This window comes from Apteryx rowi, unplaced genomic scaffold (assembly GCF_003343035.1).
Source record: "Apteryx rowi isolate R43461 unplaced genomic scaffold, aptRow1 scaffold_165, whole genome shotgun sequence".
Lineage (NCBI taxonomy): Eukaryota > Metazoa > Chordata > Aves > Apterygiformes > Apterygidae > Apteryx > Apteryx rowi.
The window spans coordinates 1,440,597-1,463,253 of NW_020447919.1; the positions used below are offsets into that span (position 1 = coordinate 1,440,597).

General features: G+C 41.2%; 2 protein-coding genes, 1 long non-coding RNA gene and 1 other non-coding gene across 5 annotated transcripts in view; 1 reads left to right on the forward strand and 3 right to left on the reverse strand.

Moving 5' to 3' along the window:
• Positions 1 to 16,772, forward strand: part of MATN2 (matrilin 2) — a 69,007-nt gene extending 52,235 nt beyond the window's left edge. The window contains exons 16-26 of the mRNA XM_026060166.1: positions 37 to 159; positions 348 to 470; positions 682 to 804; positions 936 to 1,058; positions 1,223 to 1,345; positions 4,345 to 4,758; positions 7,036 to 7,188; positions 11,326 to 11,397; positions 11,960 to 12,070; positions 12,319 to 12,408; positions 15,000 to 16,772. Coding sequence (XP_025915951.1) covers positions 37 to 159; positions 348 to 470; positions 682 to 804; positions 936 to 1,058; positions 1,223 to 1,345; positions 4,345 to 4,758; positions 7,036 to 7,188; positions 11,326 to 11,397; positions 11,960 to 12,070; positions 12,319 to 12,408; positions 15,000 to 15,055 — 1,511 coding nt within the window. The 3' untranslated portion in view covers positions 15,056 to 16,772. The remainder of the gene's footprint in view (positions 1 to 36; positions 160 to 347; positions 471 to 681; positions 805 to 935; positions 1,059 to 1,222; positions 1,346 to 4,344; positions 4,759 to 7,035; positions 7,189 to 11,325; positions 11,398 to 11,959; positions 12,071 to 12,318; positions 12,409 to 14,999) is intronic.
• Positions 8,456 to 12,294, reverse strand: LOC112963259. Its single transcript, XR_003252550.1, has 2 exons — positions 9,942 to 12,294; positions 8,456 to 8,722 (listed from the first exon to the last, which is right to left on the reverse strand). It is a non-coding gene; the product is annotated as an uncharacterized LOC112963259 (long non-coding RNA).
• A 97-nt stretch (positions 16,773 to 16,869) lies between the features above and the next one.
• RPL30 (ribosomal protein L30) lies at positions 16,870 to 21,049 on the reverse strand. Of its 2 annotated transcripts, none has more exons than XM_026060168.1 (5): positions 20,919 to 21,049; positions 20,780 to 20,830; positions 19,648 to 19,793; positions 18,386 to 18,516; positions 16,870 to 17,042 (listed from the first exon to the last, which is right to left on the reverse strand). In XM_026060168.1, exons 2-5 carry the CDS (start codon positions 20,798 to 20,800, stop codon positions 16,993 to 16,995), a joined length of 348 nt encoding a protein of 115 aa, XP_025915953.1. In that variant the 5' UTR covers positions 20,801 to 20,830; positions 20,919 to 21,049; the 3' UTR covers positions 16,870 to 16,992. The 2 variants fall into 2 exon arrangements, with proteins under 2 accessions (XP_025915953.1, XP_025915952.1); XM_026060167.1 differs by lacking the exon at positions 16,870 to 17,042 and adding an exon at positions 18,031 to 18,104 and having other exon boundaries at positions 20,919 to 20,976.
• LOC112963260 lies at positions 17,274 to 17,408 on the reverse strand. The gene has a single exon (XR_003252551.1). It is a non-coding gene; the product is annotated as a small nucleolar RNA SNORA72 (small nucleolar RNA).
• Positions 21,050 to 22,657: the final 1,608 nt, after the last annotated feature.

Genomic DNA, 22,657 nt, shown 5'->3' on the forward strand with positions numbered 1-22,657 from the left:
CTGATGTGTTTTGACTACCAGCTCTTTTGTTTGCAGACAAAGACGTTTGCAATTCAATCAACCATGGCTGTGAACAAGTTTGTGTTAATACTGATGATTCCTACATCTGCAAGTGTCATGAGGAATTCATACTGAGGGAAGATGGGAAGACATGTAGATGTGAGTAGCCTGATCTATAAAAAAAGAGTATGTTTTTATTTGAGTTTTGTTAAGTGTTGTTGAGGCTGTGAGTGCTTGCACATCTGTGCGTTCATCTGTTTTTCTTCCCAGCTATTTAAGCTGGTTTATAAAAGATATTATCGCTCCCTAAAAGCCCTCACCTAACATATTCTGTCCACTCTTCTCAGATAAAGATGTTTGCAACTCAGTTGACCATGGCTGTGAACATATTTGTGTGAATACTGATGATTCCTACATCTGCAAGTGTCATGAGGAATTCATACTGAGGGAAGAAGGGAAAACTTGTAGAAGTAAGTTGTTTAATCTTTACTATAGGCTTTGTACTTTCTGATCTCCTAATAAAACACACTATGCAACAGTAGTGTGTTAGTTGTGTCTTTAACATAGAATTAACTTCATGGAAGTGAGATTTTTCATGGAAGATTATTGCTATTGTTTTTACATTTTGTGAAAGTTCTTTGCCTAGCCAACTGTGCTAAATATAATTTTCATTATTCCCAGGTAAAAATATCTGCAAAACAGTCAACCATGGTTGTGAACATGTCTGTGTTCCAACTGGTGATTCATACACTTGCCAGTGCCACAAGGGATTTATATTGAGGCAAGACAGGAAAACATGCAGGAGTGAGTAGCTTGAACTTTTATGGGAAATATGTGTTTTCAGTCACAAAAGAGATAACAGACTCAAAGCTTGTCCATGTCAGTTTTGCATTTGAGAAGCCATCTAATAAGGAAATTCTCTTAACAATTCTCAGATGAAGACCTGTGTAAATCCATTGACCATGGCTGTGAACACGTATGCGTTAATAATAACAGTTCATACAGCTGTCAGTGCCATGAGGGCTTTGTCCTGCGACAAGATGGAAAAACATGTCGTAGTAAGTCTGAGTATGTCTATCAGTCGCTCTGCTCTGGCAATATACATAAAAGAACAAAGATTTTCTATTTCTTTGTCATACACTCTTCAAATATTGTGTCTGTAGTCTTTGAATTTATAAATTTTTAAAATAGAATACTCCATGAATACTTCAATTATTCCCAGGTAAAGATGTCTGCAAATCAGTTGCCCATGGCTGTGAACATATTTGTGTTAATAATGATGATTCATACATTTGCAAATGTCAGGAGGGATATGTACTAAAAGAAGATCAGAAAACCTGCAGAAGTAAGTACATTTTATTTGTAAAGTATTTGTTTCTTTGATTTTTAAAATTACTTGACCTTGGAATGCTTCACTTCAAAACTGATAAAATATTTGAAATCCCAAAGCATATGTGAGTGTGATGGAAAATGTCTTGAACCATTTAACTTGATGCTCTTGTAAGCAAAAACTAATAAATTGGAACAGTTGTTTTGCTATATTATCAGGTACAATAAGAATTCTTTCCAAACATCAGGGAAAAGGCTAGAGTGAAATCTTATTATCAAGGAATGTGAACTTTAATCAGATTCCTATACTGTGGAGCTTCTATCTTTGTATGCTTCATTTTAAAATATCATTAATTCTATTTCTTATCTTCTAACATGACATATGTAGATCACTTTACAATTCATCCCATCACCCATTAATTCTTGGGGAAGAAACTCTTTTTTTTTCCTTTTTTTTTTAAACTGGAACTCAATAAAAACATTTATTTTGCAAAATGGGTGCCTTACTTGGGGAGATTTTTATTACCAGAACTATGGTAACATGCTCATGGTTGATCTCAACCCTAATTAAAAAACCACACGTTCTGAAATTCATATTCATTGCATTTCCATCACCTCAGTAGGTGTGACACATTTTTTCCTCAGATGTCTGCAGAAAGGAATTCTTGGACAGCAGTTCTAAAATGGAGCTATTGTCTAAGAAGAACAGTCAAAGCTTCGTAACTAAATTTCCTTATCCTTGCTCTGACTTGTTAACAAAACTCTTCAGTAACTTCTGCAGTGAAAGCAGAAAGAAATGTGGAAAGAACATATGTGGAGTTCTCTTTTGGTGGAGATCTCTTTTGCTAACTTTCACTCTCAGGAGGTATCTAACAATCCCAAACCCTCAACACTTACGACCTCCAGACAACCACCTTCAGGTTCTATTGGTCTAGTCTGCAATCAGTTAGTGATAAGGAAAGTTACAGACCTTTGCAGTTAGCTAAGGGCAGGCCCAGATATGGACCCGGTACAATACACAGACCTTTAGGGATCTTTCTAACCACAGGCAAAGTGACATTGCTGTTTTCTGTAACAGGAGGCAGAGACATAGAGCACTTGCAGGGCTCTTAAGAAGTCCCAGTTCACCTAAGAAGTGATCTAGATCACTCTAGTGAGTGATCTTGCTTGAGGCAGAATCATAGTGTGTATATATATATAAATAATCTCTGATAGGTGCTTCAGTAACCTGTTTCAAAAACTCTCTAATGACAAGGTAAGATTTCAATGTGCCAAGTAGTCTGTTTTCACGATTTCACTTTACTGTGTTTTTTTTTCCTAATAGCCAATTATCTTTACAGCAGATGAAGCCATTTGATACCTTTTCTATTCACATGAGAAAAACTGATTTATTGCCATCTTTATAATAATCCCCTTCTACATCTTGGAAAGGTATTATCATGCTTCATATCCATCTTTCTTTTCCTTGTGAAAAAAGCTCTGCTCCTTCAACATTTCTTCATGCACCGTGCTTTCCAAATATCTCATTAGTCTTGATATGAAATTCAGGACTGTCTCCAATATGTCTTTAAGAGTGATATCCAAAGCTGAGCACTGTATTCATCTGAGACTTACAGAATACTGAACACAGCTTCACAGTTATCTCTTGTATTTTGTTTGCAGCATTCTTACTATACAAACATGAGAGATAAGTAGAGATCAAAGCTAGTTTGGTCCAGACAAGGTGACAACGAAAATCCTTAAAAAAGATTAAGATGTAAATCTTACATTCTTCAGTCTGAGCAAATTCTCCCTGGAAATTACTAAGAATTTTGACTAAGTGACATTGATCCAGTTAGAGCTGAGCATCTCCACAGTCAGCCCCTTGCACAAAACATGCTGGTGTGTGCCTGCTGGAGGCAATTGCTATCCAGAGACAGCACCTGGCAAAACCAGCCTTTTTGCAGCTTAGAAGATACTCCCCACTCCCTAAATTCCCTAACCTCATCATAGATGCAGGGTGCCTACACATTGCTTTGGATTTTTGCCTGTGCATTTGCCAAAAGGTATGAGTATTCCAAACTTGTCAGTCTCTCCTGGATTCATTCCCAACTTTAATAGGTAAAACAGCAAAAGTTTATTTCAGCAATGCATAAACTTTCTAATTACAAGATTGTAAGAGAGTTACAGACAAAGCAATGTATATAAACAATTCTGATCGAAGTATGACAGCTAGTCACCTTTCTAACATTTACTCTCTCACATGTAATGTTTTAGCTGTTTTGCTGCCCCTAAAGGCATAAGTTTGACCTATAAAGCCACATGCATCGTCTGAATTTTGTCCCCAAACCTGAACCTCATCCTAATCTGTAGGGCATGCTACCTAACCCCCTCTTTTTTCTCTCAGCCTTCCCCAAAATGTTTGGCTTTTGCCTCACTCTTCCTTGCCATTCTAAACATGATTCCTAGGCCTTCACCCTATGCAGGTTCAGTGACTCATTTCTTTATACCACCTTTACCTTTTTGCTACTTATGCAATACAAATGCAGCTCCAATGATTCACATCTCCCTCTAAGATGTCTTTCAATATTGGATATCTACACAAATGCAAAGATAGCATATTGGCCTATCCCTGGCAGAAAATGATGGCAACTCTATTTCTATATCCTACCCGTATTCTTCAGTTACACAGTTCTTCCCGCTTAACAGTTATTCTTAAAACTTGCTGATTGTTGCAGTGTTTTTAAGTGTTGTAGCATTCTACAAAGCAATGTGTCTCATTAATTATCTACTGTGACTGTATTTTTGTTAAAGTCATAGGCACACTCTTAGCTTTTGATATAGACTGTACGCAACATCTTTAAACATGCTGGCAAGGTTGACTGAGCCAGAAACAAGGTATTCTAGACACCTCTGAGTTCATACTGTTCCCAGGTATCTAGCTCCCATTTTCAGCTTTGTGGAGCTCTTTCATGATATGAATGTTGCAGGCTTTGGCCTCACACTAACTAAATAATTGTGCTGTTTATTTTACAGGCTGCACTGAAGGCCCAGTTGACCTGGTGTTTGTGATTGATGGATCAAAAAGCCTTGGAGAGAACAATTTTGAAATTGTAAAACAATTTGTCTCAGGAATCTTGGATTCACTTGAGATTTCACCCAAAGCTGCTCGAGTCGGTTTGCTTCAGTATTCCACTGAAGTTCGCACAGAGTTTACATTAAGGCAGTTCAGCTCAGCCAAAGACATGAAGAAAGCCGTATCTCAAATGAAATACATGGGGAGAGGTTCCATGACAGGACTGGCTCTGAGGCAAATGTTTGAGAGGAGTTTCACAGAAAGAGAAGGAGCCAGACCATTTTCAGCAAAAGTCCCTCGAGTCTCCATTGTGTTTACAGATGGACGAGCCCAAGATGAAGTCTCTGAGTGGGCTACTAGAGCAAAGCAAAAAGGTAACTGGAGATGGTTTTGATTCTTTCTAAAGGCAAATATTGTTAAAAATAAGATGCTACAGTATGTGCTAATCAAGAGAGAGTTTGCCATAGTACACTGGCTCGTACAGTGACCACTGCAGCCGACCATCGGATCTTGGGTATTCACAGAAGCCTTTGCTATGAGGCATGTCATTCCAAGGTCAGAAGGATATGAGAAATAAGCAGTAGTGCTGTCTTTCTATTTCTATGTGCCTTGCTGGATGATGGCTCATGTTGAAATGTAATTGAAAACTGGTGATTTTTAATATAAAATATTTCTGGGGCAGAAAWCCATCCTCTAGGACAGCTGCACCAAAAATCAGAAGCTTTTCAGCTCTTCAGCTGAGCTGATTAAAATTTTCCAAAATATTTCAAGAAAATAAAGAAGCTTTTTTTTTTTGCAGAACATTTTCTATTTTATGAGAAACTATTAAGAACCTGGGCTGATGGCCTGAAGCACAGGAAAAGTAGCCAGACTTCAGAAGATGCTGCATATTTTTTGTCTTTTTTGTTTTATTGATTTGGCGTAACAATCATGATTATTATAGCCCTGGTCAGCACTGATACCTCTCTGTAAGGAGAAAAGGGGGAATGTATAAGGATGTGAGAAGGAATAGTGTGGCAAAGTTGAGCCTAGGAGGCAACAGAGCTAACAAGTTTACTGTCACAATGAAATATCAACTAAATGTTGTTTAAAAAGTTAAAAACAAAACCAAAGATTTATGGTTTAAGTAGTGAGATCTGGGAGAGTACATGGAGAATTTACAGGACTGAAGGAGGAAAGAAATCAAGCCAACCTTGCTTACTTGCTGAATGAAACCTCAGCTCTGGACTGCTTACACTGATGTTTGTAACGCTCCAAGCCAAATCCATCCCCCATCTAATTGCAGTGTAGGCAATGTAGTAATGCTGAATATGAAATTGGCCTTGAATGTTTTATCGCTGATATCTCCAAGTCTTTAAAAAGCAACAGACCTCAGCATGACTGGTCCATTCATTAAATTGAATCAGTTTCTGGTGAATGTTTTACTTTCTTAGTTAAAATGCAATGGCAGGCAGATTCATGATAGAAAGCAAGATGTTTCAACAAAATGCTAAAGACTTGGAAATGTCATCAGGCCCAGGATTCTTCAGTGAAAGGGTTAAGGCTGCAGTTCAGTAAGTGTGTAGCCATTATTATCCAGTGATGATAAAGAGCTATCAAATCTGCTCACCCTCTGCTTTATCTGAAACCATCCAGCTGAAAAGTCAGCTTCTGCTCTTGAGTCTTAAAAAAGAGCTCCAGTCACTACAAAGTTGATTGTTGTATTATGAAGTGAATTCTTGTATTTTTTTTCTAATGTACTGCAATCACAAAATCAGTTGTGGATACTTTCTAAGTCAGAACTGATGTAAATCAAAATGTTCGTCAGAATAAAAGATTTCTAGTTAACTGCTGAAAAAGGGAATACTGAAGATTGCCATACTTTGTATTTGCTCCTTGTTTAAAATCTGCCAGGTGAGAGGAGTGTAAACCTTTTCCTTCTTCCCTGCTATCAGAGTGAAAAGGACCGTGACTTCTCTGTTCCTCCATCCCCAACACATCTGCAGTGGAGACGCTTGTACCGAGTGTCCCTGCTCRAAGGCTCTTTCTTTCCTAGCCCCACAAGTCAATTATTTTCCCCTGTTCTTCCTCCCCTCGTAGGTTTGGGTTCCCTTTGCTGCGTCTCCCAGCCCACTAGCGTCCCTTAGGATGCAGGAATCTAGCTTCAACATGCTTTGAGGATTCCAGTGAAAAAACTATGTTTTTATTTTTCTCAGAACTTACTGGCTTCTTTCAAGAGTCTGTCCCACTTGCTGACACACATCAGATCTCCCCATGAGCCAGCTTTATCACACACCCCTATACACACACACACRAACCAGGAGCTTTCAGTACAGCTGTGAGACTCACTTAAAATGTATGCTTCTCTTGGATGCTTTGCAGCACTCCTTCTGGGTTCATTTACTATCAGTAGTGGCCAGGCAACTGCCATTTCTTAAACTTGAAAATTATCTGTTAAATTACTACAAAGCAGTGAGTTTCTACACACTGTTAAGTAACCAGAGCATATTAAGCCTGTTCAAACACTATTTGGGAGATACACAGCACATGCACTTCTTGCACTCTCCCTCGCTCTATATATAAAATGACTAATACTCATATTTTCCTTTCATAGAGAAACAGGCTTTAAAATTGCTGATGTAATAATTATGTGCAATTTCTTTTGAATCTAGGTATAATTATCTATGCTGTTGGAATAGGAAAAGCAATTGAGGAAGAACTGCTGGAAATTGCTTCTGAGCCATCACATAAACATCTTTTCTATGCTGAGGATTTCACAGCCATGGAGGAGATAAGTGAAAAGCTAAGAGTCCAAATCTGTGAAGGTAGCAGTATTCTACTTTAACTGAGACAGAAGAATGAATGCATATAGATTATTTGCAGGCCTGAAAGGACAGTTAGTTTTATTCAATATGACCTCTGTCATAATATAGGCCATTAGTCACAAATATTGCAAGACACGAGTAACTCAAGGTAATATTTCTGCCCTTTAGAGTGTGAGGAATATATACGCTTAATCTAAATCCAGGAAAAGGTATATAATAATTTCCTTTTCTTTGTTTTCACAAAGGTTGCATAAAATATACACTTCTGAGCCCAGGAGAATTGATTGCTCCCTCCCCTTTCTTTTTGCTACAGTTAGGTCAGCCCTGCACTAAACCCCACCCAGCCAAAGCAGCATGATCTAGTTCACCGGGAATGTGAAAAAATAGTCAGTGATTTATAATGTCTTAATGAGAATAAACAATTGCTCAAGAAAAGTGGCAAAACCCTAAAATACAGCAGAACGAATTATCAAGAGCTATTGTGCACATTTATAGAACACCAGAATTAATTCATGGAATATACTTTCAAAAATACAAGGAGTTCAAAATACAAAAACTGTGCATAAACTCCAAGTTCTGTGCCACAAATGTAGAGCCTATATTCCAGAAAGCACCCTTCCTCACTCCGGCACAAACAGCCTCTCTCTAAACATTCCCTCCTGAAGTTTTGCAAGGGGAAGGGGAATGTGAGCTGAGATGAACCCTGTGCAAGCAGAGAGAAGACAGTGTATCCCTCCCACTCACATACTCCCAGGACTCAGTATTACTTGTACTTTCAAACTGGTACCTGAAGCAAAATTCAGAAGTGTTACTGAATAATAGTGGGTATTAGAATTGTACAGAATGGTTTAATTTTCACTAGTTTCTTTTTTTCTTAAAATTTAATGCAAACAGGTGTTGTTGTTTTTTTTTTTAAATAAGGAGTGTATTTTTCCCTCATACAGATGTCTAGGAAGAATCTGAAAACAGAATCTGGGATTGTTTCACAGATTGCATATCCCTTGTGTTTCCCTTAGTCCTAAGAACCTTCTAGCTCCATCTTTGAGAAATACAAAATACTATGATAATATGAAACCAAGTTTGTTCATTAACCTTCTTACTAGGCAGATAATCTGCTGATGACAGCATGTCATCTTAAAAGCTGGGGAGATTCCAAAGCCAAAATTATCTGGCACAACTAGTATAATAATTCTTGCTCATTAGCAAACCCCAGAGCTCAGTGGTGGTAATACATTCTTCAGGTACCTGCAGGGGTTTTTAGCTGTCACAATTTTCCATTTTTTTTTTTTTTTTTTTTTTAAATGTATTACCTGCCACATGAAAAGTAAGTAAATCCTGCCCCTTTGTGGCAGTTTCTAAACCGCAGTTCTAGTAACTGGGCAGAGTTGGTGCCTCACAGCTTCCCTCCTCCTCCAGTCTCACCAATAGGCAATGCCTCACACCTGTGAATTCAGGACTGGCCCAGCCTTTTCTGGACACTCCAGGACTACCTATTGCTCATCAGCTCGCTCCACCAGACATTCTGCCTCCAAACCTGTAACATAAGTTGAAAGTTCAATTTCTCCTCTCTAGGCTGGTTTACAGCCTAGATTTGTTCCCCTTCTATGCAACAACACTAATTTCATTTCGACTTCAATCTCTCTTTGTCCTCAGCTGAGGACTTCTGAGGCTCCAGCCTGCAAGGGCAGTGAGGGAACCTCTGACCCTCATGCAGCCAGCACATGGACTCCACTGACTAAGCTTCTCATCCCCAATCCCAGCTGTGGATAGGCTGCATGTTTCCAAGTAAAGGAGCCCCCCTAAATCTGTTTTGGGGTAAGGCTTTTTCCTTTCATTTTGCAAGAAAGCATCAGCTTGGTAGAATAGTTGTTTACTATTAATTATTCTTAATGAGTAGTAGTTAAAAAAAAGGGGGGGAGGGGGTCTCTTTTGCATCTAAGAGGAATTCAGTTAGGAGGTTTCCATCAGTTGCCTTGGTCAATGTTCATTCCTGCTCTGAATGAAAGCGCTAAAAAAGCTACAGCAATGTCATACATAATACGCACTCATGATTGCCTCTTCTCCTGTTCTGAGCATATATGCTATGGGAGCCTTTAATTAAATGGTAACACATTTTTTATCACAAGACCCCAGCCCTGGTCAGATGACAGTACTTATTTAACAGCCTGCTAGTTAACATTCTCTTCTCCTTCCAAATTGTAGATCTATATCACTGCTGCATATAAACAGCCACTGCTTTTGAAGACATAGTCTTTCACTTTCTCATAGGCTTTTTCTAACATATTTAGGGTTTGTTCCAAAACAGAAAACTAAAAACAGCCACTCAACTTTAGTATGCTTCCCCAACAAGATCTGAATATTTACGTTCATTGCACTGACTTCAGCCAAGGACTCTATTAGCATTAGCAACCTTTGTCTGTACTTGTCTCATTTTTCACAGCTGTGATAGAAGTTATGAGATCAGAGATCTGTCCAAACCAGATTCTGAAGCCTGAAGAGGAGTATTCTGAAAAGCCTAATTCCCATCCCAAACCTGAGACCTTCTGCCCCACCTCTACCAATGCATCAGTCTTGTTTCCTATCCCTTACATCTGAATCCTAATTTCCTTGTCTATGCAAGCCAAGTGTCCAGGCTTTCCATCTCAGTCCCCCTGCCCTTCCTAGACAATTTCCCCATTAGCCTTTAGCTCTTAAACCACTTCTAGATCAATTTGTTGCCCTGGATCAAATGCTTCCCTATAGGTTCTTCTTACCTGTCTCTTCCCTCCTACACTTGGAATTTCACCATCCCGCTTTCCATTTCTTCATTATGTCAGACTCCTCACCCACTCAGCTTCATTACCACATGGTCTCACTCCACACCTCTCTGCCTTGCACATTTTCTCCGAGATCTCAGCATTCCTCTCACCAGCTGACTCTCTCTCATGCCTTTAGACATATGTGTGTCCATCTTGGTTCTTCCCACTGAACTCTGGTCTCCTTACTAAATCACTCATCTCTGCTCACTCCCTCTTCCTGTTCATGCTTGGTCATTCCAGGCCCCACACTGAGTGGCTCATCTCCTTCCCAGTGCCACTTAGGTCATCTGTGTATTGCTGTGTATCTGTTAAGATTCACTAAACCAACAGTATTAGAGTTCCAAACAGCTGTAACAAAACCGTGAGGCCCAAAAGCATCTTCCACCTTCCTGTTGCATCTGGAGGGCATGTCAGGAGAGTTTGCACCATCCCCTTTTCCCTCATGCTTTCACTTTCAGTGGAAGGAATCCTGGGTAGATTAGTAGGGAGAGAGCCCTAGATGCTCCATCAGTTCCCCTAGCACTGCTGATTAAGATGTGCAGCTGTTAAATTGATGTTCTTCAGCTCATCCGGGCCCTCAAGAGCTCCAGAGTTAACTGAAGGCAAAGTGTTCATTTTGTTGGAAAAAAAAAACCTCTAAGAAACAAAAGCTGCCTCTATGTTACCCTCTTGGGGCAGGAGGAGGAAAACGTGCAGAATACCCATTCAGGTGGTTATACGTACATATAAAACAGGTTTCCATTTGTCTCTAGGCATCCATTAACTAAAAAAACCACTTACATGGATTCTAAAATAAGTTCCTACTCTACAAAGGTTGATTCATGAATTAGAAACTTGTATTTTTGCTTGTAATTCTAGTGTTACAAAAATTCTACTGCACTGACCTGAACGCACTGATTCTGATGAACATTTTCCATTAGAAAGGAGAAAACCAAGAAGTTAAATAAGAAATTTCTTCCTTCTGTACACAGTTTTTCTTCTCATTCAGTTCACCCCATAGAACTGATAGATAACAATAAAACGTAACAAATTTTCACTTAAAGGACACAAAGTAGGTTGTAATTTCAAATTTCTTCACTGCTGTTAATCTGCTGCTGCTGAAGCATTTCTAGTTTTGGAAGAGTTCTTATGAAAACCTCAGCTGAAGGGTGAGTTCTGGAGTTTCCATGGACACTGGACCTCTTCCAAACTGCACAGGTATGAGGCATTCCCCTTGTATTATGAAAGAGGCACCAACAGAAAAAGTTACTGTGAAGAAACACCTCCGTTTCTAGGGAATTAAAACCTTTTTATTGCTCCTTTTATGATTTCATTTCCTTTGGCAATTTTTTTCTGCCAGCTTTGCAAGATTCACCTCACCAGCAGGAGCCATCATTTGGAACACTTCATAAGACTGCTCCAGATTCTTCAGGTTAGCTCTCCCCCAGATCCTTGCTAAGTTGCCTCTTCATGCCATCTTCTGCAGAAAACCCTAGCAATTCACCTATGGGAGAATTGTTTCCCCCCACTACCCAAAAAACCCTCTCCTTTCTATTGCAAGTCAACTCTGCTTTGTACAGAACAACTTCTGAGATTCACTATAATAAATGCATGGCTGCATGCTCCATTTTTACACCATCCAAATTAATTACTTCAAGGGGAAACTTGTATTGCAACACTCTGTGCTTCAAAGCATGTCAGCTTTCAATCACTTCTGTTTCATCAGCTCTAAAGTCATAAAACCTCACAGAAACCTCACAACTCCCTTTCAGTTCTGCAACCCACAACTTAAAATTGCATATGCAGTAGATACAGCCTAACAGCTTGGTTCCTTCACATCTTTCTATCGCTAGTCCTCTCCATGAATGATCCTCACTGCAACCAGTGAAATTACTCACTCATTAAGGAGACTCAATGCATGTGAGTGGCAAAAATACTGTATAATCTTAAGTGAAGTGGGTTTGATTTTTAGATCTTTTGGGGGTTTCCTGCAGGACCTGAATCAGACACAGTAGCCATCGTAGATGTCCTCGCCTGTCCCAATTTTGCAGTACACCATAAATATCTTTTTGAAGACAGTCATACTTACTCAACAAGAACAACAGGTAATCAGGTTATCTTTGTTTAGATAATCCAGACTTCTCTTTGAATATATAGGCTAAAAAGTGTCATGTACTATTTTCCAGTATTTATAATATGTCTCCCATAGCATTACTTTGGATGTTGACTTGTTTTGAGAACAGGAAGCTATATTAAACCCATTCTGCATTTAGACATCCTTGTCCTTCTCTCCCCCACCTTTTTGGATTTATTCAGTATTTTAAGTGTATGCTTGACTGTTTTTCAGCAAAAGCTTCAAAAGATAAAGACCAGTGCAAATGTGAAGATCTTGTAACATTCCAGAACTATGCAACCACTGAAGTAAAAAAACTCACTCAGAGATATATCCTTTCAGACTAATTTTTTCTTGTAAACACACATGAGAGGGACAGGCTAAAAGAAATGATTAATATAACCCATCAAGCCTAAACTTTCTCCATGGGCTCAGACCAGTCTGTTTTAATGAAAAGCTGAACTACTTAGTAATGTTAAAACTCCAAGAAGCAAGGCTTTTAAGACTTGAAATCCACCTCTCCTTCAGAGAGGGGACCAAAATATTAGAAAGGATCRTAATTTTGAATAATCCATAACAGTGAACACCTTCAGGAACAGCAAAGAAACAACTGGTAAAATTCAAGTCTAATATTCTTTGCTTTGGTTGTTTTACTTCTTCAGATAGTATCCAAATAGCATTTACTGTCTACAGGAAACCATTACATCAGAATACCAGAGACATTTCTCTCCTGAACTGCTAGGCAAAGCACCAGATGCTATGAGTCAGTTAAAACAATATTCCAAATGAAGAGTGTCAGTGTTATTCAGAGGACATGGGGTCTGATTGACTTTACACAAACACATGTAGAGTAAGAAGGGGTTAAGTGCAGATCTCTGGCTTTTTTGGAGGAAGAGGATGCACATTACTGTGACTTTTAAGGGAGTTAATGCAGAAGCCTTTAAAATACCTGTAACATCCACCAGATGTCTCACAGGAAAACAGCAGTAAATTGGCAATACAACTTTCTGCAGTATTTTGCATTATGCAATATCTATGCAGCAAATTCCTGCGTATTTTCTTCATGAAAGCTGCTTATGCCTAATCAAATTAACTAGTAAGAAGACATCTCTTCTATTTAAGTCTTGGTAAAAATTGTGTGCAAGACCAATAAAGACTTATTTTCTGCACAGAAGAGTGCAGTGATTTAAATAACTCATAATTAAGTACTTCCTAGACAAGAACAGCTTCAGAAAGAGGCACCTGTGGAGTTAGTCTGTCAAGTCAGGCTAGCAGAGCCCTCTGTAGTTTTGCCTGCAAAGTAACATTTAACTAGCACATTAGAATTCCATGTAGATGTTTTTTCCTAGAGCAGGTGTTATACCTAGAGCAAGAGGTTAACCCGCATAAGCTTGTAGCGGTATAACCCCTCCTTATTACAAGTTCTAGGTAATGTGGAGGAGAATATTTAATGAATATGTGCCTCGATGGGAGAAGCACCTCAGATGAACAGCCCAGAAGAGCAGCAAGTGAAATGCGATATTCAGCAACTCAGAAAAGATGAACTTACTGAACATATGGGAAAGAGGTGTAAGGATCACGTGGCTGGAATCTTTAAAAGAGCCAGGAAAACAAAGAAGCACTGGCAAAGGAAGGGGAAAGAAAGAAGTGAGCACAAAAAGCTTCCAATTCCCAAATGCAGCTTCACTGTAAGGTCAGTACATTACATATATGCTGACCTGGAACTAGCTAACTTGCCCACCTAAGAACTTTACTGCTATTAGATATACATAAAGTGAGGTCCTCTCCCTTCTTCATTGTGTAACACCTTGTAATGTTCAAATCAGGAATGTAAATTCCACTAGAAAAAGCAGTGAACAGAGGGTACAGCAACTCAGTCCTTCAGAAGTAGGCCACACTGCCAGGGATTTGTTGCTAGGTCCCTTYTTCCSCTCAGATTCCTCTAGCTCCAGCTTTACAGCATTATTGTGGCTCTGGAGGTAAACAGTACAGGTACATCCTCCTCCAACAGGCATAAGCATCTCAAATCTATAGAACTGCTATCAGAGAAGTGATGCTTGCTGTACATAGCCTCTCACTGCTGCAGCTTCTCCCTTTCAGCAGAGCCAGTCCTAGTGTCCCCCGGGGCTTGTTATTCTCCATTCCACATCTCACTGCCTGAAAACCACTGTTTCAGAGGATCCAAGTACTCTTTGTAAAAACAAAAACACCCTACTGCACCACCATAGGCCAGGAAGATAAAAAGATTGGCAGGCATTCCTTCTGCAGTCATGGAGCTATATAAGGTTTTGTGATCTACTCTGAGCTTACAAATAGTTCTGAAGGTGACTAAGTGAGACAGCTTCCACACAGAATTAACTATGATAAACATTTAGCTTCCCTTTAAAATTGAGGAAAACGGCCAACAGTTTTCAGAACCACAAGCTTTTTTAAAAAGCAGCAGCCTGAAATCCCTGTTGAGAGGCATTCCTGGGAATGAATAGGGCTTCACACAGCTTTCTCAGCTCAGCTGAATAAAGTAGAACAAGAAAATAAAGATATCAAACTATTGGAAGTCAGAGAGGGAGGGGTACAAAAGAGGAAAAATAAGACCAAATTTATGGACCACAAACTCATAACCAGGAGTAATTTCTCCAACCCTCTCCCATATCACACAGCAATTCAGACAGTGATAAAGAAATGCAAAAAGCTGGAATACTACAGTGGACATGGTTCTGAAAATAAATCTTTCTAAAAAGCTAAATATTGTAGTATGAAGAGTCTAGAAAAAGCTATAAAGACTGCCAAAACATTACTGTACCATCTTAGAGTTTCATCCTCTCAAATTCTGAGTGGGGGGAAAAAATTGTTAACAGGTATCCGGCAGATTGTTTTTCTACTAATAAATACTTTCAATAGCTCTTTCCTTAACTTTTGTTTACTAGAAGAAATGACGAAGAGAATGGAAGACTTGGAAAACAGACTAAGATACCGATGAAAATGTAAAGTATATACTACACTGTATATTTATACAAAGTTGTAAGAGCTATTTTGTTAGATCAGCTCAAAGTAAACTAACAAATCTTTGTGTCTGAAGTTGAAAAAAATATTTTGGACCCTCACATTTATATACAACATGTACTGTCTTGCATTGATTGCAGATAAGAAGTGTTGAAAAGTTTTATATGTATAAACAATTCATTAACTAGCAAAAATTTTAATTAAGTAGAACAGCTGAAATAAGCTATGCAAAAATAAAAAAAGCTGTTATTTTTTGAAGTGAAACCTCCCTGTTTTGAAGCATTTTTAGGGTATGAATACTATTTATCTGGCTTGTTTTTTCTGGGCTTCCCTCCTCCATTGGCTCCCCTATTTCAAGCACTGTATCTGTGTTGAGAGATATACATACACACACGCATATTTAAAAACAGAACAAGTGTGGCAGCATTCACAGCATAAAGGTTTCATATATATCCTTTCCATCAAGTGTAGATCAGTGAAATCAGTTTAAGAGAAAACATAAGTTTATACACTTGTGTTTGAACTATGATGAAAGTAAACAAGCGAGGTGGAAAGCCTGCTGGATTATCATGGCATTACAATCTGAAGTTCCAAGTACCTTTTCTCTTGCCACATCCAGACCAGGTTACTTCTCCCTACTCTTCCAGGCCTTGGTCAGCTTCAGTCATCCTTGAACTCTCCTGAACACAACCAGCGTTTTACTTATGAAGCCATTCTGTTGGCAATGCAACTTGCAGCACACTTGTTTGTCAAAAACTAAGACTCAAATGAAAACAGCAAATTACTTCCAGCCATTCTGGCAGACTGAAGTGCCTTGAAGTTCTTCTCCTTTCACCTGGAAGTGACTGCACTTTTCTGCTAGCTTTACTTTCAGACCAACAGCAGTATCTGAACTATTTCCTGAACTGATGCAAATCTTGGCTTTAATAGATAGGGATACCAGCAATTCCTCCTTTGTTCTGACACATTAGTTAACCTTTTGTCCATCTCTAATTGGTAGTTCACAACTTCATCTGTTCTATACTGGAAACAGAGGTAGTTGCAGCAGAGGCTAGATTAAGTGATCTCAGAGAAGCTAATGAGCGTGCACAGTTGGCTTTAAAAGGTACCTTGTGCTTTAACATACTTTGGCAAACAGAATGCAAGTTCTGTGAAGATGCTGGTAAATACAGGTTTTTGTTCACTGTTCCTTTTATCACATGTCAGCAAAGCACTGACACCACATTTAATAATCAGTAAGAAATATCCTGCAACCACTGTCTCAGACAAAACTGACCCAAATGCAGAAGATACCAACACCTTCACCAAGAGTGACTAAAGAACTTCAAGTTACCTGTCTCTAACATGCCATCTTCAGAAGCTAAAAAAGGGATTCATTTCAGACCAGCTTTGAGAAGTTAACTTCATATCTTATTGATGGTATACACCATGCCTAGCAGCTATACTATTTGCCATTTCTATTAGTACTTTGTGACTGACTTAATAAAATGGTTTCAATTAGTTTTACTACAAGCAAACCCTTGGATTCCTCSCCCCACCCCCAACATCACAAATTTGCTCCTGTAACTCACACTAAGTGTGAATTCATATTTTAACAGACCAGTTTAAAAACTTACTTTGTGTTAGCACTCCAAAACCAAAATCTAAGCACTGTCCTGTTGGGATTTGATACCATACTTACCACAAACAATTCTTATTCTATTATTCTTTTTGAGATGCACAACTTCTAGAGAAAGCACCAGGCAAGCTTTGTCCCATGAAGTATTTCTAACAGAACAGGAAACACAGCAGTGATAATGAATCTTCATTTATATAGTTTGTCCCCTAAAACCAGCAAAGGTATAATACAATGCAATTTTTTCTTAAAACAGATCTGTAACCAGTTTTATTGTAGAAAGAACACCTTTACTGCATTTACTTCTCACTGGTTTGTTCTGGCATGCTTCTAATAATGTCAGAGTCACCTGTAAAACAAAAATATATTCTTACGAGAGGACCCACAGCAAGATCTGTTTTCAAGAATAAACCACACAATATTAACAAACACTGATTCTACAAATAGGAAAAGCTTAGAAGTAATGCAAAGACAATCTGTTTAGGAGCAAATCAAGGAATTTTGATGGCTTGATAAAAATACTTGTAATTGCATTTTGCTAATCCATACAGAATTGAACATATATTCAGGATAATTATGTACATGTCACTAGCATTTACAAAGCCAGCACTAGAACAGCAATCTAGTCCTGGGGGACATAATGCATAGGTTTAATATAGCGAATGTCTAGCCTCCCCTGATCACTAAAATATCAGGACAGCGAGAATATTCGCATTAAATCACATGGAGAAGATTTAATTGCAGCTCCTTAGCTTACAAGTAGCTTAACAAAGATCCTAACATGACAGACAAAAAAGTCACGAAGAAAGATAACATTTTCAAAATGAAATTTACAGTTAGTATTTGAATACAAAAAAGCTAAATAAGTCTTAAATATATTAACCCCAGTGAATTCAAATTGATTTTACTTGGGGAACATTTGGTGAAAGTTAATATAGAAACCATTAAATCCATACACATGCATTTAATTAAAATGCTTTCGGTCAACAAACACAACAATGAAAAAGAATCTGATTCTTCATTTAGAAGTTTCTGGACTTCACTTCGGAAGTTTTTGGATAAGTCACCTAATTAACAGTTTCCATGGAGAACTGAAGCAACTGCCTGGGACAAAGGCTGCTACCAACCCACAGTAATTATGCACAGATTTACTGTTTTAAAGTAAAACACATTTAATGTAATCTTCAACCCTGGAGCTAGATAACTATCCCCTTATATATAGCTTTTTTTCCTATATGTCATTCTGGGAAGCAGGACAACTCACAATCCAGCAAATTATAGAGATCCTCTGTCTTAGATTAACAAAGGTCAAAAGAAGTTGATGCAGAAAGCATGTCTCACAAGTTGGTACTCTAGCAGATGGCCTCAAAAACATATACTGTAAAGTTTCTTCCCAGCCACTGAAACCTCACTACAGATAGACAAGRAAACAAAACACACACTCACTGGGTTTATCAGTAAAAGGAGTTATATGCCAACATAAGCAGCAAGAATTCCAGGTTTTAAGGACCTAGGACTCATTAAATAAGATCGCAGTCTCAGTCAGAGGAAATTTAAAGATAAGCCCAACAAAAAGGGACACCAAAGTATGACATTACTCCTGCGTATTACTTGCTCAGCACTGCTAAGAGGTCAATGAAGGAACCATTGATTCCTGCGTGTCTTGGTCATTTTATCACCAGAGATACATACCTGGGTCAATGATAGCCAGCGTGCACACTCTGTAGTATTTTCCGCATGCTGTACCCAATTCAATGTTGTTGCCGCTATAATGATGGACGCCAGTCTTTGCAAGCATAGCATAGTACTCAATCTCCGATTTTCTGAAATTCAAAAACTAGGTATTAAAGTACTGAAAAACAATTCTGATGGTTCTTAATACAGTCAGAGTAGCTTTAACTCCAACCACACTTAAGTCCTATGCATTTTTCCCTCCCACTCAGAAAAAAACATATTATTTCTTGCCAGACAAAAATCATGTTTCAGCTCTGGAACCCTTATCCAGAAGCATGCTGAAGATGTGCAGCAGCAAGCCCGCTGCTCAGTTTTAACCCTTGAAGTTGTTCCTACACATAAACACTTATTTGTACAGTAAAGAAGGGTATTCAAGACTTTCAGACTTCTGAAAAGTAGTAGGAACTATGCCAACTGCATAAACTATGACCCACTATTGATGCTGATACCCAGTTGTGAGATGCTGAACAGATTTGGCTGCCCCTGGCTGTGAGATCAACTGCGTATATACATATATATATATTTTTTTTTTTTTTTAAATGTCAACCTATGTTTCCTTCTCTGTTGACTTCCACCAGGAAATTCTAGTGGTCAACATTGTTCCTCAAGCTCTTTTCAGATTCACATTAACTGTAACAGTGCTGCCCTTTCTCAGGCATCTATATTACCTTACTGCATCTGCCAGTTTCTTGTATCTGTCAATACCCTTTGATGACAAAAGGACTCAAAACTACAAGACAGAACATGTGAGGAGACAGAACTTAAAGATCTCACTGACAAAAAAACAATTTCACTGGCCAGGAACTTAAATTTAGAACTTATTTTAGACAGTATGTGAGCAAACTTCATAACCTTCAAACACTAACACAGTGTCACTTACTGTAGCCCTAACCGTAAAATTATTTTTCCAATATACTCCAATATACTCCTTTTGGGGGGATTAATCCCATTCTATTATACTTTCAGTGAATGCTACCAGAGCATGAAAACATATCTTCTGTAATGCAAACTCTCTCTAGTATAAAAAGGAAAACATCTGGGAAGCATTCTAACATATCCAGACCTAATTTTTTTCTCCACTTTTACTTCAAGCACTCTGGAATATGCCAGTACTTTGCATTAACACTTCACTGTACTTCATGCTGCTTACTACATGTTGCATCCGTACAAAGCGCCTGTCTTGGTTTTAAAGAGAATTGTTGTTTTCATTTATCACCTACCTCAAAGCAGGACAGTTGTTGGCTAGGATGACCAACTTGGCTTTGCCCTGTCGAATCATTTTCAGAGTCTGTTTGTACCCCAGCACATATTTACCACTTTTCATAACCAGCTGAAGCCTAGAGTTTATGGACTCTAGCGACTTTTTCTGAAAGAGAGGTAGAAAAGCATTGTTATATGCTACCTTACCTTTTGCAAAATGGCAGAGAATATAAGAGGATGCAGAAATTCCAAATATAAGCATTCTTTCCATAATTTTAGTGTTATGTGCAGTGCAGAGTAAGAAAGCCAGCATCCCATATTAACAGAAGGCTAGTGGATAAGGGTGATACCATACTTAAACTGATACTACTCTTCCCCAGCATCATCATCAAAATATCCTTTATCCATGTGTTTTAAAATAGAAAAAATACTCCTTAACGCTTTATCAAGGCTATCTAAATTATTCAGTCATGTCCTGGTGTATTTGATCAACCTTTGTCAAAATACGTACTACTTCTACCAGGCAAACCCGAGCCAGGATTGGAGTACGCTGTGTCCCAGAACTCACACTAAGAGCATTATATTTGTCACTGCAGACAAGCAATCCCATGCAATATGAGCAAGTACTCAGAACAGCAGGGTGCTTACAAAAACAGGTAACTCTGCATGCAAGGAAGCACACCACTACCTAGTATGGAAACCCACACCTGCCAGCGCAACTTTAAGAGTAAGGTAAGCACATAAGGCGGCAAGAAACGCAAGCTCACGCCCATAGCAAGAGCTGAACTGCACCGTTCCCTTACCCACGCTARGGACGCGGCACCAGCTCCCCTTCCCTGCGGCTATAGCACAGGGGCCCTGTAAGCACCACGCGAGACCGCGCAGGAGCCGCAGGAGCAGCGAAAGAGAGACGCCGGCGGGCGGAGGCCGCAGGTCGGCCAGCAGCCCGCGGCAGGAGGGCACGGCCCGAGCTCCGAGGGCCGCAACAGGGGTCTCCAGCAGCGCCCGGGCGCCCCGCCGCCCCCGGCCCACTCGCCCGCCCTCCCCGCAGGCCCCGCGGGGCGGCCCCACCGCCCTCTCCCGCGCGGCGCCCGCCACCGGCGGAGCCCGCGCCGCCGCCACGTGAGCCCGGCGAGGCCCGCTCCCACTCACCGTCTTCTTGGCGGCCACCATGTTGCTGCCTCGCGCCGGGTCGGGCGGGAACTGGAACACAGGGAGGGGGAGGCGGTTAGTGCCCGCCCGCCCGCGGCCCCTTGCGCCCGCCCGCGGCCCCCAGCCCAGCCCCGCTCACCGCAGACGCGCCGCCAAGATGGCCGGGCAGCCAAAAAGGAAGGAACTCCCACAAGGCACCGCGTATCCCCGCGCGGCAACTCTCGCGAGAGCCGCGCCACACCGCCCGCGCCCCCTTCCTCCGGGCGCCACCGCGCCTGCGCCGAGTGGCGATTAGCCAGCCGGGGGCGGGCCGAGGGCGGGGCGCGGCAGCGGAGAGTCGCCATTGGATGGCACCTCGCTGGGGGCGGGGCCTGGCCGAGCGCCGCGGGCGGCCCCGGCCCCGCCCTGCGGGAGCGGCGGCGCCGGCCCGGCCGTGGCCGTCGGGGCACCTGTTGCCCTCTCCGCGCGGTGGGCAGCACTCGCGTGTTGCACAGCGCGGTTTCTAAATGCCCTTTTTCCCGKCGCAGCCCGACAGGAGACCTCGGGCGCCCATCAGGGAAGCGCCGTGGCCTGGGCCTCTCTTCCCCTGTGGGGTTTGTCACTTCTGTCACAAAGATGATGTAAATAATTACAGTAGGGAGAACATAACCTTCTCGGCAGCGCCTTGCCTGCCCCGGCCGCAGGCCTGAGCTCGGCTGCCTGCTGGGCTCCAGGCACGCGGCAGTGGCTCTCCGCCGTTTCGCCGGCGCTCGCACACGCGGGGAYGGCAGGCTGTGGTGGCAGCGGTGCTCCGCTGCACGGCCTTGTCCCACACAGGCATCCCCGACCCCTCGCTGTCCCGAGGGGCATCCCACCAGGCAATCCCACACTGCCACCCCGCAGGGAAACTTGCCCCGACCCTGCAACCGCCCAGTGGGCCCCGGGGACAATCGTCTTCAAAAATACCTTTATGAACATGCATTTGCCAGCTAAGAGCATGGTCACAACATAAAACAAAGTTTCAGCCAAGAAAAGTTGAGGTAAATCCTATGGTGTCGTCTGGGAAAGACACCCTGGATGTCTGCGGTTGGTGGGGAGGAGCGAGGGCAAGCCCCGCTGATGCCTATCTGGGCACAGCAAGGAARCAGCGGTATTGATACTCAGCATCGTAGCTTCATGTGTTGCTCTGTGATGCCCTGTGAGGCCTGGCCTACCTTGCCCACAGCAGTGAAAAGTGGCCCAGGACTCCTGGCTGAGGGTCTTTTGGGGTCAGCGGGTCCCGTACCCCTGGGCTACAGCTGGGGTCTCAGCACCCTGCCCAAAATGAGCTGCTGCCACAGGGCGAGTTCCCCGGGGGCAGCCCCCTCACCCCCACAGGGATGAGAGTGGCTACGGAGCAGGGGATTACTGGGGATTTTCCCCATTCACAGTCTCCCCAGATCCCACTGATCTTTTGTTTAAAAAGTTCAATACTATCATGCTGCTTGGGGGTCCCGCCGAGCTTTTTCCAGTATCTGTGTCGGGAAGGACTCCAGTTGCATCACCATCTCCGCGAAGGGTATGTGAAAGCTGAAACACAACAGGGCAAAGCAGCAAGACGGGGGGAAGAGGAACCGCATCGGTCCTCCCACGCTGAAGAGGACACAGGCCAACCGAGCGTGAGGCTGACCTCCTGAAGGGTTTCTTGATGGCCTTATTTGCTACTATGCTTAGTTTACAGTCCTGGGGCAAATAACATCAGCCTTATATGCGGTTACTCCTGATCAACTCATTCTCCACTTATCAAGAAGAGGAAATCAAAGGAAGGGGGACAAAAGTAAAAAACTTTGAAATGTAATATTTCACCTTCTAGCTCACAAGTCCCAGTCTGAAACAAAAGACTATCATGTTATGGTAAAA